General features: G+C 40.0%; 1 protein-coding gene across 1 annotated transcript in view; it reads left to right on the plus strand.

Moving 5' to 3' along the window:
• The window catches only part of cdkal1 (CDK5 regulatory subunit associated protein 1-like 1), a 229,014-nt gene that overhangs the window by 50,550 nt on the left and 153,518 nt on the right, over positions 1-24,946 (plus strand). The window contains exons 5-6 of the mRNA XM_034611257.1: positions 15,951-16,047; positions 21,429-21,477. Coding sequence (XP_034467148.1) covers positions 15,951-16,047; positions 21,429-21,477 — 146 coding nt within the window. The remainder of the gene's footprint in view (positions 1-15,950; positions 16,048-21,428; positions 21,478-24,946) is intronic.

Raw genomic sequence — 24,946 nt, forward strand, 5'->3', positions numbered from 1 at the left:
ACATTTCAGAACCACAGTCTGAAGGACTATTTTGTAGTTGTTCCTTGATCCTATTACTTTTGGATTTCTTTATATTTTTTTCACAGTATAAAAGACTTTAAATAGCATTTCATATTTTTAATACAAATATGTCTCGAAAATTAAATCAGCGCTGTCACTGTGATGTAAAATTGTAAAAGCACTGTAAAAGTCATACTGCCTCATACGCTACCTGTGCAATTTTGCTGCAGTGATTTAAAAGCTTTATATATAATTCACTGTAATCTGATTCAGAGAAGGAGCGTGAATCTCATTAGCACCTCATTAGAACTTACATGTCAACAGAGACGGAGAGAGAGAATGATGAGGAGGGGAAGAAAAAGCTGAGCTCAGTTCAGCGCTGAATTGAACTGACTAGAGTCTTGTTACATTAGCATCTCACACCCCTGTTGGAGACGGGATTGTTGCGCCTTTATTCCGCTTCATCGTTCTTTATAAAAGGTACAAACACGGAACAGGGAAACATTGTTGTTCCATGTTTATGCCATAGTGGTAATCACAGAGCCAAGTTCTTGTCTGTGTAAAAAAGGCAGAGCCGGTTTGATGGAACAGATGCCAACGTCATATTTTACGTTATATGCCTCTGATTCCAGAACACTGGCATGCTATGTAAAATCACACATGAGGGCAGTTATATGTTGGCTTGTTTAGGCAGAGACTGTGGTAAACATGCCTGTCTGGAGTGGGCTGTTTGCTTGGCCCAGCTGCTGCACAAAGGGCTGTTCGTCTGTTTAATCAAAGTTCAGTGAGTCACGATTTAAAATGCAGAAGCCTGAACTGGAGAATCAGTATTTTTATTTCAGAACATGACTTAAAACGTATAATGAAGTTATGTCCTAATATGCAGTTTAAGTAATGCTGAGCAAATGTGGCTGTTTTTTGCATCAGCAGGGGGCACAGACAACTGAAATAAGATTATTTGAGTTATCATGTACTGATGATGAAGAAACATTTATAAAAATCAGTTATGAGTGAGTAAAACTAACAGAGGCATGTTCCTCATATTGTTAATCCAGATAATGATGATGAGACATTTTCACTTTGCAAAGTTTACAGAACCCCAATGTTGCATCCATGTCCAAAATATGGCCACATGGTAACTGAGCAGTGTGTTCTTTATATGACACCAGTGGTTCTAAAATGAAAAACATTGATGAACAAATTAAAATTCATTAGTGACTACAACTAACAAAACATGTTCTATGTGTTCAAAAAGCAAACAGGACTTATGGTTCTGTCTGTCTGATCCAGGGGAATTATGCCTGGACTCAGATGTGTTGTTTTGGACCTGATGCAGCCATTTTTGTGATGCGTTGTCTTGATTGATGTCACTTACATTGAAGAGTCCCAGTCCCTGCTGCTACAGAAAGCTGGTCACCTGTTTTATTATAAATTTGCACCAAATAAAAAAATAAAAAACGTCCTCGAGCCCCCAGCAACACTCTAGTCAAGTTTGATGTAGATTGGATGAACAATTCAAGAAATGAATTTACATACAGATTCCTCACATTAGATATATTACAAAAGATTTAAGGGATATTTAAAAAAAAAATTGGCTCAATCAATTCATCGTTTGATCAAGCAAAAATAAGAAAATGAAGATGGATTAATTCCATGAGCTCTACAGTTGTACAAAAATGCCACCGATTTTATGTTTCCAGCTTCTTAAATGTGAGTATCTGGTGCTTTCCTCGTCTATCAATAAATATATATTTTTATTTGTTTGACATTTAGTTCACGTGTTTCCCGGTGAATGCATTAGCTCTGGGTCTTGGTGGTTTAACATTGTTACTCAATGTAGGGAAATGTCAGTGTGAGATGTAGTTGATGTGACAGATGGCATATGGAGAGTACCGGACTGACCCTCTGTTCACCTGCGCTGACACAAGCGCATACACAACACCTGCTGCTCCAACCCGCGCCCTCCCCGGCCATCTCTCTCTCTCTCTCTCTCTCTCTCTCTCTCTCTCTCTCTCTCTCTCTCTCTCAATTTCAGTCAAACTGCCTCAGTGACATGAAAGACTGGGGCAGTAATAGGAGAGAATCTCTTTTTCCCCCCTCACATGTTTGTCTTTCGTGTTTGGACTAGTCTGAAACAGTGTTTCTTTGAAATAAGGGAGGCCATAATGCACTTATTCACTCTGCGCGTGTTTGTGTGTGCCTGAGAGAGTGACCGACTCAGGTGGCAGGTGTGTGTGTGTGTGCGTGCGTAGCAGCCAGCACACCACCTGCCGTGTTCCTATCAAGTATCTTTAGTTACACACAGAGGGATATGACACTGAACCAAACCCTGTGCTACTGTAACATAATCAGCCTGGACCTATTCACCAAATACACTGCGGACACTTCAGCAAACACGCAAACGACACAAATGTATACTCACTATGTACAAATCATGCACACACACACACACACACACACACACAAACACACAGGTGGCCTCACACAAGCCTTTAATGTGTGTTTCAACAAGCTGTTTTTACCTGCCACATCATTTATTAATAACTCTTAACTGTAAGAGAGAAAAGGGCAGGGAAGAGGTGTGCGTGCTCTCTGGAGGAGCACCTGTAAGCTTTTGGCATTTTTCCTTTTGAAGCGTGGTCTTGTTTTTTTTTTTTTTTAGCTCCTGATCCCAGAGGCTTTTTCAGCTGGTGTTAGCGAAACAAGCACTGACCTGGAAATTACTGAGCCACTGAGATACTTTATCCCCGCTGCAAGTTAAAGATGACATTCTCTCCCTCCTCGGAACGAGCGCTCTTCCTCCCTGCACCTCCAGGGTGAAGAATGACAGCCGACTTATTTGAGAAACTTTTCAGTGACACGCACGCACTGATGAAGATACGGACACACTCTCTCAAAGTCTCTCTCAGTGCATGTCACGTCCAGATTCCATAAGTTAAAGTATAGAGACATGCTTGATATACATTAAGTCATGCAAGATGACAGTGAGGACTTTTTGACCTTTGAATGCCTTATGCTTGATCCCTGAGGGGGAATTTTAGAAGCGATGTGCATTGTGGAAGAGAAAGGATTCGAGTAGAGAGCAGATGACGGCATGACAGCTTGGTCAACTTTGGAAAAACAATAAGATGCAGGAGACAGAGAGAAATGTTTTTTTATGTGGAGAGGCTGAATCCGAAGATGATAATGAATCTGTAGATGAGTTAACAGCTGAATTCTTTAACCACTACTTAAAGGTTTCGGTTTGTTTACTTGTAAGTTGATGTCTGTGGTTTTCTATGTGTGTTCATATTTATCTTAGTATTTTTGTTAGTGTGCACATATGTTCCCTGAAGATGTTGCCAGCAAAGCAGCTTGAACTTCATTTAAGAGCGCTTGTTATGTCTAATTTAACTTAACCAGCAGATGGAAAGGCTGCTGTATACTAGCCAAGAAGCAATTTCACCAAAGATTATCTGGAGTGACAAAAGCCTGAGGCTTATATCCAGGCCATAGATGTATACATTCGGTATGTTAAAAGAATGATGGATGCACAAAAATATACATATATATTTTCAGCAAGATGCTGTGCAAAGCATGGGGTCTGTAGGTCAGTACCTTAATATACCAGGCTTAGCCCTTAACTTGTTTCATACACAGACAGACTGGTTGACATTGAAGGAAGGAATGTTGCTGCAAGGATTTGGCATCTGAAGAATCGTCAAATAGTTTCCAGTGAATATTGAATACAATTTTAGCTTGAATTGCCCATCCCCAGTTCTATACCTCATTGTGGTAGTGTCCCTTTCCGTGGGAAGGTTATTTGAGCATATATTACATTTAAAATGTTGGACATGCCATAAACTAGAAAGCTGAGGACACTCACTGATTAGTTGAATGCATAATTGTAATTATTTTTACATTTTGTAAATTAGTTTTACGATGTTAAAAACCTCGAAATATATTCCTGCAGGTGTGAACAGCCTGAATTGAACACAGTGCACATGGTGTTAAATCAGCCTTTCATCTGTCACCTCTGTGTTTATACCTCAATCTCTACTGCCAATGTCGTTTGGATAAAAACCAGATGATCAGATTCATTTTGATGTAACATATAAATGTATCATCAATGTGACTTTAGTGTTCGTGTAATGAAACATTTTCAGTGTGCTTCAGACATCAGGACCTGGATCCTCATTGAAAATGAGCTCTACTGGTTCAAAGTGTGAAAAAAAGAGAGACGTTACAAATTTGGTTCAACAAAAGAGGCTGAAAGCAGCTCTATTCATCCCCAACTGGAAAAATATTCACAATCCCTCTAACAAGCAAGTGTGTTTTAAAAATCACCTCCTCATTTTGTAAAGCCTTTTTTCTCCTAACAACCCCCGCCCATTCCCTCTCCTCTCTTTTCTAACGTAATGAACCTTACCTTGAACCTTCCTTTTAATTGGTGTCGAGTCAGACGAGGTGTGTGTGTGTGTGTGTGTGTGTGTGTGTGTGTGTGTGTGTGTGTGTGTGTGTGTGTGTGTGTGTGTGTGTGTGTGTGTGTGTGTGTGTGTGTGTGTGTGTGTGGGTTAGGGGAGGAAAAAAATGTGCTTTTTTAAACATTCCATAAATTAATTTTTACCAAGTAAGGGAGTCCTGCATAGCAATTTAATCAGACAGTTTGCTTTGTGCAGGCTGCATCCTTGGCTTTAAATGGAATGTTATTTAGGATAAATAAGGCACCGTGGTTAAATAAGAAGGCCTTTTAGAGGGACTGATGAGGCACCGTGGAGCCACTTCAGGCTGCAAGGGGGAGAAGGCATCAGCCAGGGAAATTAACAGGCTGAATAGATGCTTAGACTTTGTAGCTCTATAATGAGTCTCCCATAGTCGGCATAGTCCCCTAATGCACGTACTGTACATGTACTCACATATCTGTTTTCACATGCATGCTCACATATCATGAATAACTCACAGTGCACTGACTCCTATAAACACAAGCCGGTAATCTACAAATATGCAAAACCCATGCATGTAAGTATAATGACGACATATGTCGATTAAACCGAAAATACAGTCAAATGCTAAAGTGTGTGTTAACATACATTATTGCAATTTAGTTTTTATTTGTGCTCCAATTTTTTGTATTTCCTTTCTTTATTTAGTCTTTTTAATTTAATTACAGAAAGCAATGAGAATGCAATGTGTCATGGATGATGTATTGGAGTGGTTATCTTGATGACCAGGTGATAAATGAGCTACCAAAGTCCTTGATGAAATGTATGTAGATGAAAATATGATGCTGTGTCTTCGGTCCACCGACTTCATATTGTAGGACAGTGAATTAACCACGAAGAGACGATCACCAGGCTATCACCATTTGGTGTTGCTCTGAGCCAAGCCATAATATCACAGGCCAGTGCTGATTTCTCAGGCTGAGTGCACGATGGAAAAATGTTTGCTACACTGCAGCTAATGCCGAGTATGGAGCTGTGGACTTGCCACGGTTGTGAATACATGTATACAAACATACCGTGTGCCTCCATGGTACTTTAAAGAAACCGTCTCTTACAATATATAACATTTTATCCGAACACACTGATACTGTGACACTGCTTAGTCTCATCCAACTATAGGCCCTTTTCTCTGATGCAATGAGAATTAGATACTTCTAAGTAAACTGTTGTGTTCAGTGCAAAATAGACAGTTGTCCTACCTACAACAAGCTCCCTGAGCTAAAACCCACCTCTATAGACTATAGACTCAAAATGTGTTTCCATGATACATTTGTCCTCCTGAGGTCTCAATATACACAAAATATTGGTCATATAATTTGGGGATCTCAGACACAATGTCGACTTTAACTCCATTGTGCATTCTGTTTACTGGCTGGCTGTTTTGTTTCTGATGGAATCATGGGTGTTCTTCAAAGCGTACCGTGGTCAAAGTTCAACATTGTTGAAAACCCTTCTCGCGTAGCAAAGGCCATTGAAAAGAGTTTCAGAGCGCAGTGGTGCCGTTTTCACGTTTTATCTTAAATTGCCTAAACGCCTAATCTTAAGTGAAAAAGATTCCTGGATCCACCTGTTTCTCGAGATTTGCTCCGAATTTATTTGGATTCTTACTTTGATCATGTCATACCCCTTCAAAACATTTCATTGAATCACATAACGTCCTTGGCAGAGGAAATGAAATGTTCTTCTCTATGTCTAAAACTATATTTCCGTCTCAGGGTGCCAATTGCCATTTTTTCATCCTTTTTTTCAGTGTGGACAATCATCAGAGGTTTCTTCAACATAGTTTTGACGAATCGTTGGGGCATATACACTGTTTTCACAGGTTAAGATTGGACACTGCTTTCCAATCCATACTTGTTAGAACAGTATAATTAGTTTGGCTTTGTGTTGACTGAAAATAAGAAATATTCCAGGTCACTGAGCATTTGCTGTTCCACTTTTCCAAACCCTTGCTTGTAATAATTTATGACCTTGAAACCAATCATGATTGTTTATGCTTGGACTAATTTTGTTTGAATTCATTCAACCAGGATTGTCCTTTCACCCCTGTCATCTTAGCCAGGATTTCCCCCTTGTCTCCACTTCTGGCTCAGAATAATTGCAGAGACACACAAACATGTGCACATGGACACACCTATACGAACACATGTAAGCATGTGTATGCACTGGAAGGAAAATGCATGTATGCCTGCACACATGCTTATTCGTTTTTCAGATTGATTCACACAGAGGTGAAAGGCCTCATGGGGAGTGGCTGTGGCTCTGAATGATAAATGCCTGTGTGTGCCCTGTGACATGACCTGTTTTGTCTGAGACCCGAGCTGCCACACTAACCGCCAATGCTCCACATACAAGCTAAGTGCATTTAAATTAGTTTAAATAGATAGCAAAACTTAAAAATCATCATTTAGGCAGCACAAACTGTGTATTATCTACAACAGTCAACACATGAATCTGATTCCCAGTGAAACGCTGCACACTGTTTCTTCCTCTAGTCTTACAAATATATCTGACTTAATCTATACATGCTGACATTTGTTCTAATAAAGATAAAGAATAAAGGTATATGTTTTTTTGGTGATAATTCCATCAAAAAAACAATTGATGAACAAAACAATCCTGTGAGTGAACTTGTGTGTGTTGTTTGTCAGGTGTCTCTGGTTGAGGGGTTGCTCCTATACCTTTGTCCCATAACGGCCTCTCCTATAGAAAACAGGACTTTGCATTAGAAATGGGACTCTTGGGACTCTTAGTGGGATTCAGCGTCGGGTTTCCCCCTCTTCACTGCTCATTCAAGTGCTCATCTCTCATGCAATTCCCTGCACATATGTGTGTCTGGATGTGTGTTTTTTTTCCTGCTTTTTATATCAGCATTTTCTCTATTATGAACCATTCAAGCGGCGAATACAACTCATTTACAGTGATGCAATATTTATCACATATTCAAGTCATTTTTACAAGACAGATGTCATCCATTTCACAGCACCGGGCAGGTGTGTGAGGCTTTTTTTTTTTTTAAAGGCCATAATCTGAAAGCCTTGCATTTCCTCTGACCAGCCTTTACTAGGCCCATGTTGGCAATTGGGCTGCATTCTATCTCTGATATACCCGGAGGCTGTGCGAGCCAGTCATAAACCAGCCACGTTATAGGTGTATTGATTGGTCAACAGATTGCCTGTATCCTGTAAAACGCAGCTCTAACGCGTATGCCTTTATTAACCACGCTGGCCATAAACTGAATAAAACTGAAAACAAGTCAGATGTTTTTTTTATTCTATTGTCTTTTATCAGGTCGTCATGGGGTTTCATTGTGGTAACTCAGATTAGGCTTTAGCTCTCTGCTCCTATCAAACCAGTGTTCAGGCCTTTGCATCTTGTTTTAAGGATCTTTAGGGTCACTTACTACAACTCACTTTTATAGACCTGCTTTCATGTAATTATATTGTATTGATTAGATTATACATCCCATTTCCTGCCTTTTTTATTCCGACCTTACCTTGCTTTTATTTGTTCTGTTTTTTAATTTGAGTTTTTCACTCATTCAGTTTTTCTTTTTGGACACCAGCTCTTGGTATCCTGTGAAACACAACAGCGGTTGACGTGTGTACGCTTGTGTGCGTGAGAGAGAAAGAGAGCGATCTCAGGGGGGTTCAGCAGCTTTACTTCTCGAACCTCTCTCTCATCCCTCAATCACTATCTTCCGTTACAGCATCCAAGCTCTCGTCCTCCCTCCTTTATTTCCTGTTAGTCTCCTTTATCCTCCCTCTCCCTACATGGCGATGAAGATGTGCACAGTTTTTTTCCTTCCTTTTACTCCTCAAGTCTTACTTTCATGTTTCTCCCTTTGTCCTATAATTTCACTCCACTTCACTGTTTTTTAAAAGATGCATGCTTTTTTCAGTTTGATGTGGACCGAGACCACCTCTTTCAGGACATACCATGGTCAAGAGGCACCTTTCACACCTGTTATTTTGGTTTGGCCAAAACCAAAGATTTAGACCAGTGGTCGCCAAGCCATCTAATGCATTTCCTGCAATACAAATGTCACTATGGAATGAAGACGTGCATCTTCTGGTTTGTCAATAACAATCAAAGCCCTCTTAGAACCTTAGAACAAAGAAATGGATTCAGAAAGGAAATAGTAAATATTTATTACCACATTCAAGGCAAAGCCTGTATGCAAAACATTGTGCTGCAGTAGCAGAACCTATTGTGGAACTGAGAAGCTAAATATTGTCAATTGAAAAGATGCTGTAAATATGAATTGATATTAATGTAAATATTGTGCATAACTGCCTTTCTTTTAGTATATTTATACTTGTACATTGAGCCTTTAACAGAAATTACAAAAATAACAAATATGACCCTCCTAAGTGTTTTTTTTGTGGAAGATATGGAGGTGGTAGATCTCGGCTTACGTTTGGAATTAAAAGGTGATCTTGGGCTCGAAAAGGTTGCTGACCACTGGTTTGGACCAATCGAGGTGCGAAAGCGCCATAACCCATCCCTGCCATATTTACATGTTTTCAAGATATCAATGCCAATAATATAAAAGTAACATTTACAGGACATATGGTTATGTTTGACCATTTGGGGATTTGTGACTATTTGATTTCAACATAGTTGGATTGATTTTTGCATAAAAGAAAATATTAATAATTGACATATATATTTTTACATTACAAGTATGTGTTCCTTATTTAATGCCCTGAGCTAGATTACATCTTCAGTTTTCAATAAAATGTAGAATAATGTTGGGATATGATTTTGAGAGTTTTCTAGTCCACACAAACCTATTTTTAGACAGGATCATATCATTAGGAAAGGTTACTGTTTAACGCTGAGCTGACTTTGAGACTCACTGTCTCTCCCTCTGTGTCTTGTTATGTTTCCCTGCCTTTTATTTCAGTTTGACACTCACTACTGCCTCGCTTCCTTCTGCTTATCGCCCGTTTATAAAGATGTCCTTTTGACAGTTTCCTGTCGATCACTCAATCACACAATTTATTTCCTCTTTTTCTCTCTCTCTGTTACATCTCTTACAGACCCCTGGTCTTATACATTAACGGCTTTTATTTTGTTCACTTTGTCAGCAGTCAGATCCCTCGGACCCAGAGTTGGCTGCTGTTTTATTTATACTGTTTGTATTTTGACAGTTGTTTGAGGAAACTTTTCCAGTATGCTTATTCACAGAGGAGAGGCTGTGTTTTACATTAGAGTAACTATGCGTGTTTTCTCCACATTTTTTCGGTTTGGGCTGTCAGCCAGTAATGGAGATGCATCTCCTGCTAGAATGAAACACTCAAACAAAATTAAGAACACAAATAAAACATTAAATAAATAAACACACATCATGGCCTCTTAATTAGAGGTAAGTATCAGAGGTAAGTTTAGATATTGGATTGTAAAACAACCACAGAATTGAAATCCAAGTCCTTGATTAGATTGTTGTATAAATGGAAGTTTGTGAAAGTGGAAAATATCCAAAGTAGATGACTGAACACATTTGCTCTGTGACACACTCATGCACACACTCATGCACACACCAGCTCACATCTTAATTACTGAAGCTTGATGGGTACTTAACCTTACCCCTTGCTGCTTATGCTAATGCAGAGAGGTCAGGAGTGTGCTGATTGGCTGGCTCGCTGTCAACTCAGCCAGAAACAACTGTCAGAGTGCAGATGAGGGGATGAGGGAAAAGATGAGACAGAGGAGCAAGGACAGGGGAAATATGGGAGGGGGGAGAAAGTGGGGGTAGAGAACGTAGGGATGTAATGGAAAATAAATCAGTTACACTAGGTTAAATTTGAATGCAGTGATTTTGCTGTAGGACAAAAAGTTTAGCTGAATTAAGTAAAGAAAAATCCAAAAAAGGATATTTAAACATTAGACAGATGGCATTTTAACTCGTTTTCCGAACAGTAGAGGTCACAGAGCACACAGTACACTGAGCTAATCACGATGCAGATCTGTACATCCTAGTTACACCACTCTTACCAGTATGACCTCATCCTTTAAGCAACATGTTTGTTAGGGAGCATATGGCCAGCTCTGTGTGTGTAATGAGCCAGCCCCCCACCATGTAGTGCTCTGTAGGGCTGAGGGTGTTTAGCAGCAGGAAGAGTCATTGAAAGGACACACACACACACACACACACACACACACACACACACACACACACACACACACACACACACACACACAAAAAGTTGTTCTCCATGACTTCAGAGGACATTACCTTATATTAGGTGATGCAATCACAAGTGGACGTCTGTTAGGTGTGAATGCACCCAAGACTCATTGGGGATGCTTTGTGTGTATGTGTGTGCGTAACATTTGCATACGACCACATTTTCTTAGCTTAACGCAAATGTGTCCTGAAGGATTGTCTACTCCGCTGACGTTCTCTGGATAATGGGAGTAATACAAATCTGGTGACAATCTATTATTAACCAACATTTACATTTTTTAAAGGATAATGAGATATAGTCTGTTTGATAGCATTTAATTTTCAAGAACAACCTAATCACAATAACCAAATACACAGAACAAACTTTGAGTTTTACAGTTTTACAGAACTGAAGAATTACAAATAAAATATAAACAAACCATTCTCAAGAATTAATATGAACTCAGTTGCTGCTTTAGCAAAGCCTGAACTCGAGCCTCCCTCCTGGTCTGCGTGTATCTGAACTGGGTGCTCGCTAGCTTGAATATGATCAGACGCATTAAGGGAGATTACTGCAGAGGTGATTCTCATTAAGTTTTAGTTCTTTGCCTTGGGGAACATTTTCACTTAGGGAAGTGATCAGAAGTCGCAGGATTTGTGGGATTTCTCGACACTGCATGCACTCACCCCACCAGGAGTGAATCTAGCAGCATGCGGTCCTTCTGTACCAGCGGTGCAGCTGGGACTCGTACTAGTGACAGACACGATTGGTGGCCTACATGTGGCGACAACTTAAAATGACAAGATTCGCCATGATGATGGCTGCAGAAATGAAAAAAAAGAAAATTCATGAAAATAGCTAGCTCTACTCGAAACACCAGGCACAACGAACAGTCATGAAATGCACTTAATCAATTTGTTTTATTTAGCTAACCACTTACTCTATTCTTTATCTTAGTACATGTACTTGATTTGTTAAAAATGTTGGCCATATTCTTTTACATAGATTAAGACGTTTTCAGACATTTGTTGCAGTTGTGAGAACATCAGCATTGTGGCTTATTTATATGATAATGTCACTGCATTTCCACTGCAGTCATATAAATCCTATGCTATAGAAGATCCAGGCAGGAAGGGTCTCCTTTCACTTCAAGTTTTGTTGTAAGAAAGTTGAAAAGGCCCTTATATAGGTCATGCACTGTGGTCCATCTTAATGCCGAGAGTTATTTTAATGTCATATTTACTACAAGGGGCTTCTCCAAGTCAACCTGATCAATTCAGTTGGACATTTAGTCCGCTCTAATTTGACTGATTCACTGTGTCCACTCAGCTGTTAAAAACCAGTATGTACAGCACAGCCCTCCCTACCATACATGTATACCGCAGAGGTCATACATGTATGCATAGATGACTGTTTGCTGTTTGCCATTACCATCCGTGACCATTGGTATGTGTGTGTATGCATGTGTGGTCTTGAGGCTATAGAGAGCATGGAGTTGACAGGGGGCCATAGAGATTTAGGGCGAGGTGCCAAGGAAGCCAAGGAAACGCGTGTGTGTGTGTGTGTGTGTCTGTGAGCACACCTCGTCCTCTGATCTCAGGGGACATCTGCTCTGGTCCGGGTCACTGGCATCGAGCGCTCAGTCGGGCTCAAAAGTATCACCACGGCAACTGCATCACATAATCCCATTCCATCTCATCCCATCCAGGAACTGTGTGCGACGTGATTGGCCTGTTCCCCCCTGGGGCGCTGAGGCGACGGATCAGGCAGCGTCTGCTTACTCGCTGTGTCAGCTATGGCTCTGGGTGTGTGGGCGGGGAGCAAGTAGCGCATTAGAGGAACGTTTGGCGCATTTTGGCAGGAGACGGCGTGAATTATGCAGACGCACCCCTACTGTGTGTGTGTGTGTGTGTGTGTGTGTGTGTGTGTGTGTGTGTGTGTCTGTGTGCTCAGTGATGCCAGTGTGGGTCCCTCATGAGGAACAGTTTGGGGGGGAACAAGTTACTCTAAGCAGATAAATCCCTTTTTTTGGCTTCATCCGTCTCACTTCACCCAGTCTTGAAAGTTTACATCATTCCCCCTTTAAGTATTTACCAGCATCACGATTCTACTGCTATACAGTGCTCCCTGCCTCTGTGTGTTTTCTGCATGTTTTTACACCAGAACAGAGATTCGAAGTAGCTGGATATTATCCCTTATTTTCTATAATAAAGGCCAAAGGGCTGTTGATAAAGCTATAAACATACATGTACAATAATAACATGCATTTCTGAGGATCAATGGAAGTACAGTTTCTCTGAACGTGCTGTTAGAACACTTTAGTCTGTGGTGAGGCGTCACATCCAGCAGACTTTCTTCCTCCTCCATGTGTCATCTTTTTTGGCATCTTAAGTGATTTGTTGGTACCTGCTCAACACTTAGAGGAATTAGATGAAGAAATAAAAAATGAGGAGACTAAAATAAACCTGAATAATACAAACAGCTCAGAATAATAATCAAAAATAATCATAAAAAAGTTTTCACTATCTGCCTTCATCTCTCCTCCCTTCATCTCCCCACTCATCTCTCCTCGCTTTGTTTGTCTGCCTTCACCTCTCTCTCGCTGTGCTCGCTCGCTCACCCCCTCCACCTCCATCACTCTGCCTGTCTTTGCTTTGCCGAAGAATACAAACACAGCCTGAATTAAAACACAACTGACAGTCTGCATCCAGTTTCTTTGCTCCTCCCATGATTCCTTCCTCACTTACATACCTCCCCACTTTCATCCCTCTCTCCCTCCCTCTCTCTCTCTCTCTTACTCCAACTGTCAGGAGGCTTCATTATTAAAGATTCATGGCGGAGTCTGGGCAGCTCTTCCAAAAGCTTTTGTCAGACAGACCGAGTGTCTCAAATCACACTGCCACTAACTGGAGGTGACATACAGACTCGCACACATCCACATGCGCACACTCGAAACACGCACACATACACTCACTCTTGTTGTGGTTTGCTACAGTATTTACTGTCTGCCAGGCCTTTTAAATTCACATCTTGTAAAAGAAAAAGATTCTTACTGCTGGTTTTCATTTCTATTAATAAGTAATTGTAAATAAATACAGAATGTTTTACCTCACATTGTGTTATACAATATAACATGGCCAGTATCATGAAAATGTTTTATAATAAAGGTTCATATTTATGAACCAATTGCAACAAATGTCGGTACACCCTTTAATATTCATATTCCGTCCTTTAGACTTTATTGTTGATGACAGATTTGATCCTCCTTGTCATGGATGATGCCAGCGTAAACAAATCTGTGGTGAGATTGTCTGCCATTATTCACAGATGATTCCTTTCAGCTGTTGTTTGTTAAAGCAGTCTTCCCCCCCCCCCCCCTTGCTGTACCTTCTGTTTTAAAATACTGACTCCAAAGGTTTTCTATTGGATTGAAGTCAGGGAACACATTTGGTCAGATCATAGTTTTCTCTTTCCTTCTTCTGTAAAGACTCTTGTGTGAACTTTGCATTTTGTTTGAAATAAGGCCCTGTCAAGCTTGTTGCTGATTGGGAGTCATTCCATTCAGTATTTGGTATATGAATTACATTCCCAGTGCAACCTTTACATTTATTTTTCAATGCACCACATTAGGCCGCATTGGAACAAATATATTTTATTTTAATCTGACCAAAGAATATGCAGCCCAGGCCTCTTGTCATGTTCTTTGGCAAAGTTTTATCTTTTAGTTTTGTATGCATTTCTTTTCTTTTTGGAGACCATCTAAAGAGTTTGACTTCTTGCAATGTCCTCCCAGCTTTCTGCTCAGTCACTGAGACACCAATTTCCTCTGATAATCCTTCCAGATAATCCTGTTATTGGCAGCATGTCTCTTCCTCTAAGGCCGAACCACTACAAATGTGTTTCGGCTTATGTTCAGTTGCCTACAGATACTTGTGTACCCTATCCCATTTTTATGAAGTCTCACAATCTACTTTAGTGAATGTTCAGACAGTTTGAGACCAACACCATGTTATATTAGACCATATCAAAACAGAGAAAGCTGTGTTGTTATTTTATAACCTGGCTCATTAAAATTGGCCTTAACTGCTAATCATAGTTGTGCTAATTTAAGTTAAACTGAAGTTTCACTTTGTGGCCTGCATTTTTAATGCAGTCTACTTAGCCTTAATTAAACATTAAATCAAATACCCTACACTTTAAATAAATGGTATTGTTGTGGCTAAAAACAGAGATTTCACCCTTTCCCTACCGAATTTGAATCGGATCATCTTTGAGTCCAAGTGGCTGTTTTGCTAGACGTAATGAAATTTGCTCTAGGCGTTCTTATTGCGTTAACATGAATAAGACATACAGATGGACGGGCTGATGTCTGTACAGACAGGCAACCCAAAAACAGAGTGCCTCTGGCCATGGCTGTTGCTGGAACTGAGGCATACAAAAATCTGTTGTTCCTCTTTTTGATAATCAGACATAACAAACAAACCAATTATCATAGTTACACAGTCTGAATTTACACTGTGGGATTTACCTTGAGCAAATTCTTTTTCTCAAGGGCATTCCATGAGGGAATAGCTCACATGCCACTGGGGAAAACAAGCAGTGTTCTCCTTGTAGCAAGAAACTTTCCCAAACATTGTTTTCCTTTGTCACATTGACCAGAAATGACAACCAACTGGCACTACAAACACCTCAGTGTTGTTTTCAAGCTCTTTTATTTTTTAAATAAAAGCTTGAAACTTTCTGATTGACTTTGCTTCTAAACTATATTTAACAGTTTTAGTTCAACCCATTAAGACCTAAGACGGCAAATAGAAATGCACTCTAAAACCTAAGCGTTGTTTGAAAACAACCACCTAAAACCTGCAGCTTTTCTGAAAAGCTGACAGAATTGCCAACATTAACAAAAACTCCCTTTCATCATTGTTTTCCTCAAGGAAACTGCTGCTGCAATCTTTTCAGTATCGCTTCCCTCCCTTAAATTGTCAGCCATTGTCTGACACGCAACTTCAAAAAACTTTTTTGAAAACCAACTAACTGTATTACCCATACTCTGTTTCGCCTTTCTCCCAAGTCACGATGTGTTTCATCAGTCACTCGATGACATTGTATAAAAAGTTTCATCCTGCTCTAAAGGGAGAAGCACACAAACCTCACATGTGGTCTTAAAGGTATATAAACCCATATGTAGCATCTAAATGGGTTAAAGAAGGCTGAGACTTAGTTGTGCACAATGTTGGTGCAAAAATGCCATTTTATTTACCAATTTTAATCATTTTCTTTGTATTTGTTTTTACAGAAAAGCTCAAGAACAGGAGAAAAAGGTGGTATTAGCAGGTTGCGTTCCCCAGGCCCAGCCACGTATGGACTACCTCAAAGGACTCAGCATCATTGGGGTATGTATCCATATTCATGTTTGTGCATTTGAACTTACTTATCTGACAGCAGTGACCTGAATTTTGTAGGGATATGCTCACACAAAAATATATTTTCTGCCTGGGTCCCTTTGTTGGCCTTTATTTGTGTCTAATGGGTTCACTTTGAGGAGTTCGTACAGGCGCGCACACACACACACACACACACACACACACACACACACACACACACACACACTGAGACTAAGATGGATTGACCTGTCATTCACCTTGCTGCCAACCTGCTGTGTCTGTTCTATTCTGGCCTCCCTGCCGCTTGGTGGATCAATAGACATCCCTGGGAGACAAAACTCCAGACTGCTAAGATGAACAGGGTGGGGAATAGAAAAGCAGGAAGAGTATATGATGGAAGGAGGGAGAAAAGTACGAGACAAAGGGGAAACGGGGAGAGGTGGAATAGAGCCTGAGGACGCTGAAAAGAAAGAAAGGAAGCATGGAGCATTTGAGAGATAAGGCCCAATGGAAAGAGGAAATATGACATTGGCATGAATAACATGGACACCTGTTTAACGAGTCTGCGCCTGCATATACGACATAGATGCCAAAATTAACCGTGTCTAGAGCAGGTCGTCAACCGCAGTGCTGCATGTGAACAATGTTTAAAAGACAACTGAGAGCGCTGAAATTAATTAACTAGAATGTCTCTGAGCGTTACAGGTTTTTATTTTACAATATGCCGCCCCAGTTCATTTTTGATAAATGCTACCAACCCATGTTTCCTACATAAAACTGTCAGCATGAACTTCTCAGTCGGCTTTAATGTGATTAAACAGTAAGTTTCCCACTTTGAGATGCAAACCCCTTTGACACCATCCCATACATAATGCATGGGTTAGTTTCTAGGTCCAACGCCAAACAGGTAAAATGATGCTAAAAGCTGTGCAGTGCTTCTTTTATTTTTTGTATAAATGTAACGGTTTAATTTTTATGTGTTTTTCTTGGCTGTCTTGTTATCACCATATAGAACATTTCCCACCAGGGTAGAAACATCAGGTATATTGACCTCTAAGCTATCTGATGTATTGAAAAAGACAGGGCCAGTGACTGATGTGAAGACCTCATGGCTTAAGGCCCTGAGCAAGAACAGTCTTTCTTTTTCCCCCTTTCTTTAAAGGTATGAATGGCAACTGCACCTCTAAATGTTTGATAGTGTTCTGTGAGAGAGGTGAGGGTTACAGACACCGAGAAGCCAACGAAAAACAAAAATGATGTTGAGGCTAAAGGGAAAACCTCACCATCAGTGGAGTGACAGAAATATGCAGATAAAACAACATCCTTTTAATCAGTTATCCAAATCCCTCTTCTCTACAGTTTTCTGTGACACATAAACGTGATTTTGGCTTTTTGCTAATTTTTCATTACAGTCCCTCAAGTGTTACGTATTCACACAGAACCCTCTGGTGTATGATAAAATGTGATATAGAATTTTGAAATTGTCTTGTAATGTTTGTTTCACCTTAGTTATGACAAGAGGGAAGTATTTTAATAATTGATGATGGGTTTTTATTTGTGTTTTTCTTTATGCTGTCACTCTCTACACCCTGCAAAGTCATTGAGTCTACTTTATTTAAAGTGAAGGGCCTTGGTGGGGCATGAATGAAGTTATTTTTTGTCTGTTCAGTTCTGTATTCAAACAAAATCCCATCAGACCTTCCAACATTAATAAACAATGAGAGGTTTTCCAAAAAGTCCTTGTAGTTGAGCACTGTGTATTAAGACATTTAATCCATGTTAAGCAGAGCTAACTAATTCCTGCATTTCTAAGAACGCCTACTGTTCTAATTAGATTATATCATTCAAATCACCACAGAAAACCTTGATCTTGATTTGAAATAATGCTTGAGTTTATTTGCTTCCATTAGTAAAACAAACTGTCCTGATGAAAACGGGGATAAATCAAACTGTCCAATGTTGATTACTACCTCCTGCTTAAAAATAATGGGGTTGGGGGGGTGGGGAGGTGTCTCGAATGTTAAGTTAAATATCCTTTGCCATAAATAATGTAATTGAATTTAAGTAAACATGCCACTGTGTTACACAATTACATTCAAGTCAAGTGGCATGTATGTGTAATACAATTACATTCAGATAAACTGGTTTATATATGTAATAGCCTTCAGGGCGAGGCAGAAACAGCTGGGAAGTTTACCACTGCTGGTCCTTTCATTGTTATGAGTAGATTGGATTATGCGGTGATACACACAAACACACATTTGTGTATTCCCTTGCCCCCAACCTGAGCCATCACATGTAAAATGCCCAGCCCTAAAACAAGGTCTCACTCCTTAAACAGCCCTATGGAAATTTGAGAACCGAATACATCCCTATAACAATGGCTTCGACTAAAACTGTTCTCACAGCCATAGAAAGACAAGCACACACTGACAGATGCAGGCATGAACAGGCACACATGGTTCACACACCCTGACGGAGGTATACGAGTGTGCACACCCCCCACTTGTATATCCCTGGTAGTTACAATCAGCCTCACAATGGCAGTGACAGTTGGTGGGTTATGCAAATTACATGCAAATAAGCAGTTGTGAATTTGTATATAGTGATTGCACTAACGGCTAGATAAGGGGAGTAGCTAAAAAAAGTGCCTCCTGTTGAATTCATTCGTTTTAATCGAGCTGTGTGTGTGTCAGCTTTGTGTGTGTTTCTGTTGTGTTTCGCCGTCTGCAATTGCTGTGAAATGAATGGCGGTGTATTGTGCGTAAGGTACACAGGCAAGTCACGCAAGTCCACAGTGTTTTGCATGTCTGAACCAGACATACCACTGCCTATATCAGAGATGCGTTTCACACACATGCACAGAGCTCGCAGGGTAATCTGAGAATTACAGTGGGTCAGCAATGTTGTAAACATACATCACGCTTCTCAGTATACAGTGCAATTCATTTGTTAAGTATTCAGACTCTTTAAAAAATGTTTTATTTTGCAGCTCTGTGCTAAGAATAGAAATAAAGAAAAAACAGAGTTTAAGAAAACTGTACAAATCAAGAAATCTGTCTGATGTTGGTGATCATGACAACTGTTCATTTGCGACAACGGGCTGGTTCACAAACAACATCTGATTCTCCAGTTTATGGTTCTGCGTACTTAATCAAGCTTCACTTAAATTGGAACAAACTGGTGAACAGCTCTTTGTGCAGCTTCAGGGCCAAGCAGCCTGTTTTAACTTGCTGTAGCTCAATCACTGCAGGTCACACTTAAAGTTTCAGAAAGAAAGCTGAAACCAGCATCACCACAGGTCAAGCAAACAGACCAATCGAAACAGGCATGTTTAGAACGGGCTCTGCACTCATTTATTAAAAAGGCGAATCTGAAAACAATCACCTTGACATAATTATTCCGCGCATTGCTGTGAAACTTACGATCTCTTTCTGCTATGATACTTGTAATCACTGGAGCTCATCAAGAGTGACCATCTGATTCTCTGTCACGTCTCTTACCAAGGCTCTTCTCCTGATTGCTCACTTGACAACTCACTTCATTCACTTAAGTCAGGCTCCAGAGAGAGTCCTGGTTGTTGAAATGTGTCAAACCTGATGGTTTCTTTTACCGTTTTAGCTCATTCACCTCAAGATTCACCGTTTATTGCATTGTGAGATGCTCCTCTGTTCACCCCAGTTGTGATGAGTGGTTCCCTGTGTTACTACAGCATTTGAGTCAGCTTGAACCAGTGTGGCCTTTTCACCTCTGACCTCAAAAGTGCTGCTCATTGGATGATTTGCTTTTTCATCCCATCCTGAGTAAATTCTATTGGCTGTTGTGTGAAAATCTCAAACCAGCCCATCGGGCAGCGACATTCAGGCAATGGTCAAAGTCACTGAGCTCATACTTTACCCCTATTCTAAGGTTTGAAGTGAATTTTACCTGAACCTCCTGACACAGCTGCCACACGATTGACTGATTAGATAATTGCAAGAATAAGCAGTTCATGGTGAACTGCTTGGTGAGTCTATATATATTCCTTATTCAAACAGAACTCAATGAGCACATTAAGTAGGATTTTAGTGATTAGAATTGACTGGTGAGATCTGAAATAATGGTTAAATTATAAATGATACCTCAACCTATTGAGGGCAGAGGGACACCCGCTGCTCTTCTGAATGGAGCCAGATTGCCTGGCTAGAGGAAAATAGTTCACTTCAGTGTGTAACATGCTTATAACTGCTGCCTGCAAAGCACAGCGTGCATCTGTGTGAGTGTGTTTGAAAGAAGGGTTACACTGGGTAATGGGCCTGGAGGCATTGAGAGCCTGCACTAAGGGTTTGAGCATAGACCTCTAAGAATAGAGAAAGTGAGAGAATTAGATGTAGAGGGGATGCTGGGAGGAATAAAAGGGAAAGTCATGGCATTGAATTATTCTTTTTTTTTTTACTTTCCCCCACTTCTTTTTCCCTCTGTAAACCCTTATATGTCACATCCACTTATTGTCTCTCCTAAGGATAGTAGATGAGTAAAATGAGTGCTTTTCTCAGAATTCTGGCTCTTTAATATCCACTCAAAGCTTCTATTCTGGCTTCTATCTGTGGCCAACATGTAAGCAGCATCTTGCTTGTTTTTAGCTCCACCAAGGAGGCTATGTTTTCATTGCAGTTTGTTTGTTAGTTAGCAGGATTACTCAAAAACTACTGATTTCGATGAAATTGTGTGTAGGGATGAAGCACGACACATGTAAGAACCTATATCAAATTCTGAAGGGATTCGTATAAATAGGGAGATCGTCTTCTTTTAACTTTCTTTAACATTGAGATATAGGGAATTAGCGTCGGTGGAGGTATGTGCTCTCCTAGTGTTCTTTTAGTCTCTCCATCATTTGGTGGTGGTTTCAGAGTTACCTATGGAGCTGCAGGATTTACATCACAGGGGAAATGAGGAGAATATTTTGATTGGTCATAACATGATTCAGTTTTATTCTCTCATATTCGAATGATGTGTTCTTGCTGAATTGTTCCCTCTATAATCATATGTCTGCCATTCTCTCTGCCTCTTTCTTATACTCCCTTTGCTCTCATCCATGAATGCTCACTCCAAGACCGCGTCTCTGTCGATACATAATATACGTGGTTTTACAGCTACATGGACACGCAATGGCATTTAAGAAATCTATACCACTTCATCCTGGCTGGGAAAACAGCAGCGTCTTCTTTTGCACTTGTTTGTCCGTGTGCTTATACCCCACATCGTCTTTGTGTATATTTACATGCCCACCTTGTTTAAGTGTGGATCAGTTTATGTGTGTTTGTGGGTTGTCAATATCAGGCTTTTGTTTGACCTTGTGGACTTGGCTCGTCAGCATCAATAAACTTCTCCCATGTGTGTCTGTATTTCAGGTCCAGCAGATTGATCGAGTGGTGGAAGTCGTGGATGAGGCAATTAAAGGTATTTTGACGCACACACACATACAAAGCACACACACACACACACACCCAGGAGCAGCAATTGTATGAGTGAGCGAGCAGCAACGCATTGATCAGCTAATGAATGAATGAGAATCCTTTTATTATTGGAATGGGAAATGAAGTTCTTGAGTCAGCTACACATATGAATGATTTTCAGTAAAGCAGTCTGTCCACTTATTGACAGAAGAGCAGGACTGAGAATGACTGGACTGTCAAAAGCAGGAATATATCATGGTCCTGTAGAAAAGTACCTAATCAAAAATGATGACCGTGAATTATTATAAGGTTTTAACAACATTTGATTGTGTCATTATTGATGGTGATTGTTTAAAGTGCAAACATTTACAAGAGGGGTCCTAAATTAACACCCGTGAAACATGGGCGAGTAAATCTGAGAGGACTTTCACAGCACTGCAGGGTAAATGTTTGGATCAACATGGCCATGTAATGAAACACTATGCCACACCATAGTCTGTATATAAAGATGGACAACATGACAGCTCCCCAAATGCAAAGACAAAGCGCTCAGATTGTCTCCTGTTGGCTTGCTGCAGTATAGATCATAAACCCTGCCTCCTCCATGTTAGTGGATGGGGCATTACTAAATAGTCAAAGTACATGTTAAATTTTTTTTTCCCAAAGATGGTTTCTGTAATTTTAGTTGTCGTCACTGATGCAAGGTATTTCGTAAATTTTTCCAGAAAGTTTTTGTTTTTAATCTGTTATATGATGCTATAAAAACTGACTTACGATTGGTCAATCGCATGTAACTGCAGGACCTTGATAATGTGGCTTCACTCTGGATTGCAATTGTGCAGACTCTGGCCCCAAAAGTGCAAAATGGCAGTGTTCATATATCGTAGTTTTTCCTCACTCTTGTTGAGGATTAAGGACAGGGGATGTCGCACCTTGTTAAGCCCTTTGCGACAAAGTGTGATTTGTGAATATGGGCTATACAAATATATTTTTATTGATGGAATGATTGATTTGAGGGATGCAGGTCACTATCATTTGTTTGGTATCAGGCTAATCAAAAGAGATATTGGATGAAACATCTGGAAAAAAGAAAGTTGATAAAGCAAGGTTTGAAGTTGTACAAGGCCGGCTACAGTATTATGCAGAAGCTACAGTGAAGAGTTGTTTTGTGTGTCTCCAGTATGCCGAAGACAAAAAAAGAAACAACACCTTTGTCATCTGAAGTAAAACATTGAATCAGGAGGACATTCATGACCATGAACAAAGCGAGTGCCACACTGCTTGTGCGTCTGCATCCTTGAATCAATCAAAGTCTCTATTCTTGTCCCTGAAGTTCACTTCATAGCTGAATTTTAAGATCAGGACTTATTGAATTGTATTTTGGTTTTTATACTTGAATTGAAATTAGATTTATATGCCAGAATAATAAATATATATATATATATATAATGTATTTTACTCTGGTTTCTTCAAGGCTGTATTCAACATAATTTTGATTTTTCTTTCATCTACTAGCCATCTTGGCCAAAAGGTTAGAAAGTTAATTTCGGTCTACAAGAGTCTGTTCTTTGTGTTAAATGTCCAAGTGCAGGGTGACTTGATTTACTGCTTTTAAATTGTATGAAAGTAAATGTATGAAAGTAAATGCACACAAAACTTAACTTGACTACGTTGATGAGTATGATCAGTGATTAGCCCTGACGTGTATTTAAAAGCCGAGTGTTTTTCGAATCTCTCTGTCTTGCTGTCTGAGTAGCATGTTAAGTGGTCATCTCCGTCTGAGTGGCTCACAGCGGGACAGACTCACATGGCAGTGATTAGGTCATCCATTTAAACTGTTAGTGAACCAACGCACTCAACAGTTTAATGAAGGTCAGAGCGAGTTTACAGTGTGAGAGTGTCCAGTCAAGCTGTCATTCACCCCCAGCTGTTCTCTAATAAAGAACAGATTGAGTTTACACTGTGTGCTGTGTGTGTATGAGTGACTAGTTTGCACTGCAGGCCTCACTCTAATGAAGGACAGCTGAACTGAGGATTAATTTTACAGTGTGTCATCAACCCTAAATCGTCTGGCTACACACACACACACGCACAAACAAACACACACACTCACTTGTACACCGTGACCTTTATTTCTTCTTTCTTCTCTATGATTTTTCTCATTCTTTCCTTTTTCTTTCCCTATTCTTTCCTCCACCCATTTCTCATAATCTATCTATGTCTTCCCCTTTTCCTCTTACACTCGACCCTCCTTCCCTCCCCTTTTCCTTCATCCGTGCCCCCTCCATAGAAACTAATTTCCCCAGTATCATTACAGTTCTTTATGACCTCGTATAAACTGAGAACTGTTATTTCAGCTCGGAGGCCTGCGCATAAACCTTTAAGCTCCGGGATTTGCCTGTTGTAATGGCTACTAAAATACTTACTTCAGTGAACGGCTAATAGACACAGTTCTTTGCTGAACCAAAAAACGCTTGCAGGTCTCTTTTCCACATGAGTACTAGTAGGCTTTTATGACCTTGGTTCTTGGTTCTTGAGGCATGAGGCTATCTATTCTGGCTCAAAAAGAACGGATCCAATGTCACTGCACGATCCCTCACTACTGTAAATACTGCATCCATCTAACATAAAGCTCAGGTTACTGCCTGTATAGTAAATACAAGAGCTGGTCTCTATCCTGAAGTTATCTCAGGTGGATTGCTGAGCATGCACACGGTACTTAATATCTATACAGCCACTCACATTACAAGTGCTGCCCGGTCTTGTGGTGCTTGCCACTGTGTAGAAATGTTTTTTAGCTGTGCCTGATGTTAATTTTCTTGCAAACCACGAACACACCTTTGGCTTTATCTTGTTTTCCAAACCAACCAGTAGATCTGCAAAAAATTCTGTAATAGCACCAATGGATACACATTTTCATCAATAGCAATATATCAAAGGTTCAATATATATGGATAGATTGCTTATGCATTGTGTAAACACAGTGAGGAGGTATAACACATAATAATAACACTTGATTTGTCAAATGTTTTGCTGTTAACAGTGTTTGTCATCCTCTGCTCATAAAAAAATACTTTAAAACCACATCCTCCACTCAACAGCGAGAAAAATCTTTAAGCTTAACATAAATAATAATGTGACATTTTTCGTAATAACAGTTATGTAAGTTTAGCCATATTGTCCAGCCCTAGATAGAATGCAACACAAAGGCTTGAAATGTGTTTTTCATGTTTTCAATCTTTAAGGATTGCACACTTCCTTGAAAGTCTTACCTTTGCACCTTTAATAAATATTTTACGTACCTCTTTCTTTATAGTGCCATTTTGATTTCTCAATTTCTTTAGTTGCTCTCCCAATATTGATCTTCCATCACTGCGTTGATAGCCTCAGATGATGCTATTTCACCTGATATTCTTTTATCATCAAAACAGTTTAGATTTAGTGTATGTGTGTGACATAGACACAGGGGGCTG

The sequence above is a fragment of the Hippoglossus hippoglossus genome, chromosome 16 (assembly GCF_009819705.1).
Source record: "Hippoglossus hippoglossus isolate fHipHip1 chromosome 16, fHipHip1.pri, whole genome shotgun sequence".
NCBI classification, from domain to species: domain Eukaryota; kingdom Metazoa; phylum Chordata; class Actinopteri; order Pleuronectiformes; family Pleuronectidae; genus Hippoglossus; species Hippoglossus hippoglossus.